Consider the following 7086-nt stretch of genomic DNA (forward strand, 5'->3'; position numbering starts at 1 on the left):
TTAATAGTTAGTGAGATACTAGGTAGGGTTATTTAGGCATTTAGGATATGGTCATGCAGAATACGTGCTTCATAAGCACTTATAAACAGCCAATATATTAAGGCATGCTAAAGAATTTGTCCCTATATAAACTATATAACTGTTTCCATATTCACATTCTAGAAACCTTAGCATGTTTAGAGTAATGTTTTACATTTCAAACTTTTCATCAACCTACTTTAACATATATAACAATGTATTAAAATGGCCAAAAATATAATCTAGAACTGCTGTCATAGTCAAAACTATCATCATTTTGTCAAAAAATTAAAAAAGAAAAGAAAAACTCTGGAAAACTGGATGTTTGATCCTTATGTCAGTTTTAGATCTTTAATTGATAACATTTACGCCAGTGTTACAGTAAAGACACCAACAGGCTGAAGGTAGTAAATACCAAATACAAGGTTCCCACTAAAGCTACTACTTCATACAGCAGAATAAATTATACCATGGTAACGTACACACATGCTGAAAGGAAATGGGAGGAAAGCAAAAACACAAATGCTAACGAAAGCAGGTGCCCAATTTGGCGTCCAGAGGGGCATGATGGCTAATATTTTTAATATCAAATGTTGATTAACAAAGGTGTTAGCCATGGATATTCTATACTAGAAGTCTTTTCATTGCTCATTCATTGAAGTTATTGACAGTTGAAAGGGAAATGGGTGGGGTTTCGTCAAGTGGTTCCTCGAAGAGTTAATTTCCCCTTAAATGCACCCAATAAAACGTTTGCTCAAAGATTCTTTGAGGAATTCGTTGAGAGTCAGAAGCAGTCAGTTAGCACCAAACACTGCTGTGTTTCCCACAGTCCATTACATGAGCCATCGGTCACCTCCACATGTTATGAATGTCAATATTTTATCTTCATTATGGATCCACAGATTTGAAGCTAGGAATCATAAGCAAACGATTCACCTCTCAGTCAGTTTTAAGTGCGACTGTCTTTTATCAAGAGCTTCTTACGTTGAATCCTAAGAAAAATTATACATAATATCTATCGAAAGCAAAGAAACAAAAGCAGTAAATATAAACACAAAATTACAATATAAGACTTACACATATCCCCTGCTTCATCTACCACACAACACCTTTTCTGTTTTAGTATAAAACATATTCTTTATAAACAAACAATAAACGATCTGCTCCATCTACTGTACAGTTCCATTTATGTGTCAAAATGTCACCTGTGAGTGCTACACAAATGTCGAAATTTCACAACTGTTTTTTTTTTTTTTTACAAACCTGTGAATGCATGAGATCTTAATTACAGGAGCCCTGGCATGTGTAAATTTGTATCCGTTCGTAACATAAAAAGGAGAAAGTGAAATGGGAATGTAAGAAAGCGGTTGAGATGGATAATTTAATCACTTTTATAATAGGAAATAGGTGGAATGTTGTCAAAATTATTATAAAGTGTCAAAAGTATAGGGCCAGTTAGATTTTTTTTTAAATAAATGTATTATTTTATTCATCAAAGATTCAATAAACTCATTAAAATTGACTGTTAAAAAAACTTTTATAAGGTTATGAAGAATGATTTACATTCAGGATTCAAAGAAAATATTCAGGAGCACAACTGTTTTTGAGACTGATAATTACAAATGTTTATTTTATTTTTAATTTTATATATGGCCAAAATTAGCATATCATAATGATTTCTGAAGGATCGCTTGACACATGATATATTCAAATAGAAATCACTTTTTAACTGTATTGTTGATCAAAGATATCATTTTTAAAAATATGTATCAAACTTTTTAACACTGCAGTTCTTGGTCTAAAATCGACTTGTGCATTTTACTTAGTTAATAAAAAGAAAAACGGTATAATCTATAGGCCTATGGAAAGTTTGCATTTCTTGACTAAAAATCATAATATAAATGTTTAAAAGTATACATTTTTGTCTAGTTTGAGGGCAAAGCGTTGTTTTACTCTAGAACGTAAAATAAAAAAAAATTTAGACAAAACGTTCCAAATCCGGTATCAGTGTTGTTTTCTTTCCCCCAGATGACTGCCGAGAACAAAACAGGAATTTGAGCGAGAAAAAAAAAAATCGCTGATCCTCTAAAAGCAATGCTAATTCCCAGCAGAAAGATAGACTTCCCACAGAGTGGCCAAATTCGCATGGAATGTCAAGTGAAATATGAAGGCAGAGAAGGTCAAATCGCTCAGGAACATTACAGGTGAAAAGTGAAAAACCAGCAGTCACACTTTCAACACACACACACACACACACACACACATACACACTCGATTCCCTGTTCGTTTTAGCCTACTAGCATTCCGCGTAAAAAAATGACGGTTTTTCAATTAGTAAAAAATGCTACGTGTGGATCTTGAAACAACGAAACGAAACAATAGTTACAATAATCATAATTACAACAACTGTAAGGGCAATCGTAATAACAATATCGATAGAAAACAAGCGAGATTATCCATTGTAATGACACTGAGATTCATACACGACTATGCACAGCGAGGTGAAAGTACGTTTTGGAAATGGCTCGGAATGCTTCCTTGCGTCCGTCGACGTGTCTGCAGCCGTTGCATGGTCCTCTTGTCCGAGTTAGAGGTACAAGACAAGCCCAGAATCACGAAGAGGTCACGTCAAATGGAATGGCAAGGGTTTCTTGTCTTGAGAATCAGAGTTAATCTCACGCTCATGCCAAGGAGCTCCAGCTGGACGGAGGAGGTGTTTGTGCATCTGAGAGCGTGTGAAGGTGTGTTTGAGGTGCTCAGACTCAGTAAGCCTGTCCCGTCTCCACCTGCAGGAGTCCCAGCACTGCTGAATGATCGCCCAGCTTCATCCTTCTCTGGGTTGACAGACTCACGTTCTTGGCCAGATAGTCCACAGCAGCTGTAGGAAACGACACAAAAACACATTCTCATGAGTACGACATTCCACGTAAAAGCAATCTCACACCAGTTTACGTGTACAGCATGCGTATGCATACCACGAGCATACAGAAGGCCTTCAGTTTGGTTTAAATGGTCACAATCCACCGGTTCAAAAATGCATTTAAATGTATATACTTTATACTTTTTTTTTAATTAACAAATCCTGGACTATATCGTTCCAGAACAATGCATTTTTTTAGATGTTTAGTTTTATAAAAAGACATAATTGTGAATTTGAAAAAATTATATTTATGATTTCAGCATGGTTTACTCCCAAACTCAGCTTTTCCTTGAATTAATTCAAGAAATGTTATTTTATATATTTTTAAATGTGTTACTAAAATATTTTTTGTGAATTAGCTTTAATTTTCATTTTCATTTTTAAAAATATATATTTTACACACACACACACACAAACACACTCACATTAGTACACATTTTAAGTTGCTTTGGTAACTAACTGAAATAAGTTTACATTTAAGTTGTTTATATACTTTATAACAGCTTTATTTCAATAGCTGGAAATAATTTTTTAAATAGTTTTACTAATCTGTGACAACAGCAATTTGATCAAAGCATTAAAACAGAACTGTCGCATGCTGACACTATCCACCACACGTGGCAGTACTTAATACAGTCACTGCTCACCTCTTTAAACTTCGGGCCAGAATATTTAACGAATGACACATATAAAGACTAATAGAAGATATTGCAAACTAAAATGGACATTTAGCCAATCAAGGGAAAGAGAGAGATGGGAACGCCTGGTGTCATTCATTTAGTGGTGTGTGTGTGTGTGTGTATGTGCCAGTCTTTATTACTCTGAGCGTTTGAGATTTCATGCTTCATACTCGCCTCAATTTCAGCAGCTCTCTCGTCTGACTCATTAAACAGATCAGTCCTCTCAATCTCACTCATAATTAACCTGACATTCGCTCGTCAGATCTCTTCAATCAACCCTCCTGCACCTTCTGATGGACCTGACACTACTTCACACTCCCACACACACACACACACATACGTTTACCTACACAGCTCTCCATAAACAAACCACAGACCTCTGCTGTTCTCATATAGAGCTCATCATAATGACCACAGACTAACCTAAACCCCAAAACATGCATTTTTGTAAGACTTCTATTTATATAACCTCTGGAGAACAATTTTATCCCCAAACTAAAGTTTATACAATATACAATATCTCAGGTGTGTAAGACATATACATCACAAAACACACATGTAGATAGAAACCACTGACTTCTGTGACAACATCAGCCTCTGATTATGTTAATTCAATCAATCAATCAATTCTTTCCTTCCCTGAAGCTTGTGTGTGTGTTTGTGTGTGTGTGTGTGTGTGTGTGTGAGAGAGAGAGAGTGAAAGAGAGAGAGAAAGAGAGAGAGAGAGGTGACTAAAAGGACATTAGGACCCTTGGGGTGTTAAAGTGGGCTTTGAAGTGTCCGTTTCCCATTCGAGGGAAGAGTACTGTGACTAACAGAGGAGCCCGGGGCTGGCGATGGGGTCTTTATCAGGAGCATGTGTCTGATGGCAGAGGGTCACTGCTCACCCTCAGAGAGGAAACAGACTGTCCGTACACAGGTGACTTAACTATAATGGCTTCCCTACTGAAAAGATCAGCACACTCTGTACTGGCTCACCAAGGACGCACTTATTTGATTGAAAAGTACAGTATATAGTTTTTAATACTACTTACGATTTCAAATGAATATATCTTAAAATATAATTTATTCCTGTATTGCAGAACTGAATTGTCAGCATCCTTACTTCAGTTTTAGGTGTCACATGATCCTTCCGAAATCATTGTATAATATGCTGATTTGCTGCTAATTTATTATCAGTTATTACTGGTGTGCAATTATTAATAATGGTTTTGTGAAAACTGGTACATTTTATTGGATTTTTTGATGAATAGAAAATTCTAAAGAGCAGTCTTTATTTAAAAAAAAATCTAACATTTACTGAATATTATTTAAAATATATATTTTTACTATTATTGATGGCTTAAATAAATAAATAAATAACTGACCACAAAGTGTTTATGGAAAACAAAAAACTTGTGATTTAAGCTAAATGGTTTTTGCATTAAATGCAAGCTATAAATTAAACAATAAACTAGACCAATTAATTAATACTTGTTATGTATTCAATTGTTTGAAAATGATGACTTATAATGATAGACATTTATAATGTTACAAAAAATATTTTTAAATAAATGCTGAACTCACTGTCCATACTCAGATGTTTTGAATATATCATTCCTAAGCAGCAAATCATCATTAGAGTGATTTCTAAAGGATCATATGACACAGAAGGCTAGAGTAATGATGCTGAAAATTCAGCTTTGATCACAGGACTAAATTATCTTTTAAAACATAGAAAACTATTATTTGAAATCGTAATAATATATATTGTTTTTATTGTAATTTTGATCAAACGAGTGCACCCTTGGCACACATTTCAATCAGCAGACATAAAGACAGATATAATGTTTGAGCAGCACATACTCTGGCCGTACTGGCTGTACTGGTATCCAGCAGTAACAGGGTCCACGCTGTAGCTGGTGGCGCTGTATGTGGGGGGACAGTAGGACTGAGAGGACGCCAGACTGTCCACGCTCTTGATGGGGTCTGAACGCTGACTGCAGCTCGCTGAGATGGGGTTAGACGCCTCCAGACTGCCATGGAGAGGAGAGATGGAGAAATCGTGCTGTGGCTGGGATGGGACGGCACTGGGGTTACTCAAAATACTCATCACCTAGAGACACACAAAGACAGAAGCATGTAAGAATGACCAATAAAAGACCACCTGCTTTTGATGCAATCTGCAGCAAATATATAGTGCTGTGAAAAAATGTTGGCCCCCATCCTGTTTTTTTTTAAAACAGGAATTCAAATTCAAATTTAAATATTAATCAAAGATAACACAGGTAAACACAACATGCCGTTTTTAAATGAAACAAAATCCAAACACCCAACATTTTGGTTGCAGTTTCGCTATTTTAAGTCCATGTTCAATTCTCAGATGATTTTTACAATAATATACATTTTTTTAATACTAATAATAACATCAACAATAACAATGACAATAAATATATAATACATAAATATTCATTTTTATTTTATGAAAAATTACATTTTTGTAATATATGCGTATGTACTGTGTATATTTATTATGCATATATAAATACACACATGTATATTAATGTATATTAATAATGTAATATATATATATATATATATATATATATATATATATATATATATATATATATATATATATATATATATATATATATATATATATATATATACAGTACACACACACATAAATATAAAAACTTTTATTTTGGATGCAATTAATTGCAATTAATTGTTTGACAGTACTAATATTTTTGAACTCAGAATCAACAAATTTTCCATTCTTAAGTTTTAAGGTTTTTCTAAAGTCTGTGATACCTTTGAAATATTTTTGAAATATATATTTTGGACAATGTTTAAAAGTAAATATGTTTACATTTAAGCAAATACTTTACCAAATACTTTAACTTTGAACACATTGGCAGATATTTAATGCTCTAAATTTTCAAATGGTGCATTGGCTAGAGATCCTCTCACAAGGCAGGTCATTCTCACAGTCCAAAAAAAAAAAATGAAGGGAAGGGACAGAGAGTGATTTGGTGCCAGGCACAGAGCACAGCCAGCATCCCAGAGTGATTAGCAGCGGCCAGAAAGAGTGATACAGCAAAAGAAAGAGATGAGGGAGCGAGGCCAGACCCATCAGACCCCAGCGGCGGTGCCAAACAGACCCCTGTCCCGAGGCCTCCAGCACAACAAGCACTGAGGGAGAAGATAATCCCGCCCCCAGGCCCCAAAAACACCCCCACGCTCATGAATAATAATGAGCAAAGGCCCGAACAGAGCCAAGTACGTGATCTCCCATCCCTAGCACACAGGCTGCTCTCTTAACCTAACGATATTGTGAGCACAAGCTGCTTGTTTATCTGCTTCTGCATTGAAAAACAATGAATCGTTAACATCTGCATTGTTTGTGGTATTTGCAATCAACACAGTTAATGACTGTTTGAACACTAATTTTGCAGTCAAATGCAAATACTTTACTTTGAATGA

At 35.0% G+C, this 7086-nt stretch overlaps 1 protein-coding gene across 1 annotated transcript; it reads right to left on the minus strand.

Annotated features, from left to right (window-relative positions):
* Positions 1–342: 342 nt before the first annotated feature.
* On the minus strand, positions 343–5754 carry LOC122332236 (paired box protein Pax-7-like). The gene is made up of 2 exons (XM_043229527.1): positions 5464–5754; positions 343–2896 (listed from the first exon to the last, which is right to left on the minus strand). Exons 1-2 carry the CDS (start codon positions 5708–5710, stop codon positions 2781–2783), a joined length of 363 nt encoding a protein of 120 aa, XP_043085462.1. The 5' UTR covers positions 5711–5754; the 3' UTR covers positions 343–2780.
* Positions 5755–7086: the final 1332 nt, after the last annotated feature.

This window comes from Puntigrus tetrazona, unplaced genomic scaffold (genome assembly GCF_018831695.1).
Source record: "Puntigrus tetrazona isolate hp1 unplaced genomic scaffold, ASM1883169v1 S000000007, whole genome shotgun sequence".
Classification (NCBI taxonomy): domain Eukaryota; kingdom Metazoa; phylum Chordata; class Actinopteri; order Cypriniformes; family Cyprinidae; genus Puntigrus; species Puntigrus tetrazona.

Excerpts from the sequence above, each read along its gene's own strand:
- LOC122332236 (XM_043229527.1), bottom strand. The coding sequence starts at position 5,710 with ATGAGTATTTTGAGTAACCCCAGTGCCGTCCCATCCCAGCCACAGCAC. Across the intron at positions 2,897-5,463 it reads GTACAGCCAGTACGGCCAGA|CTGCTGTGGACTATCTGGCC; the intron begins GTATGTGCTGCT and ends CGTTTCCTACAG.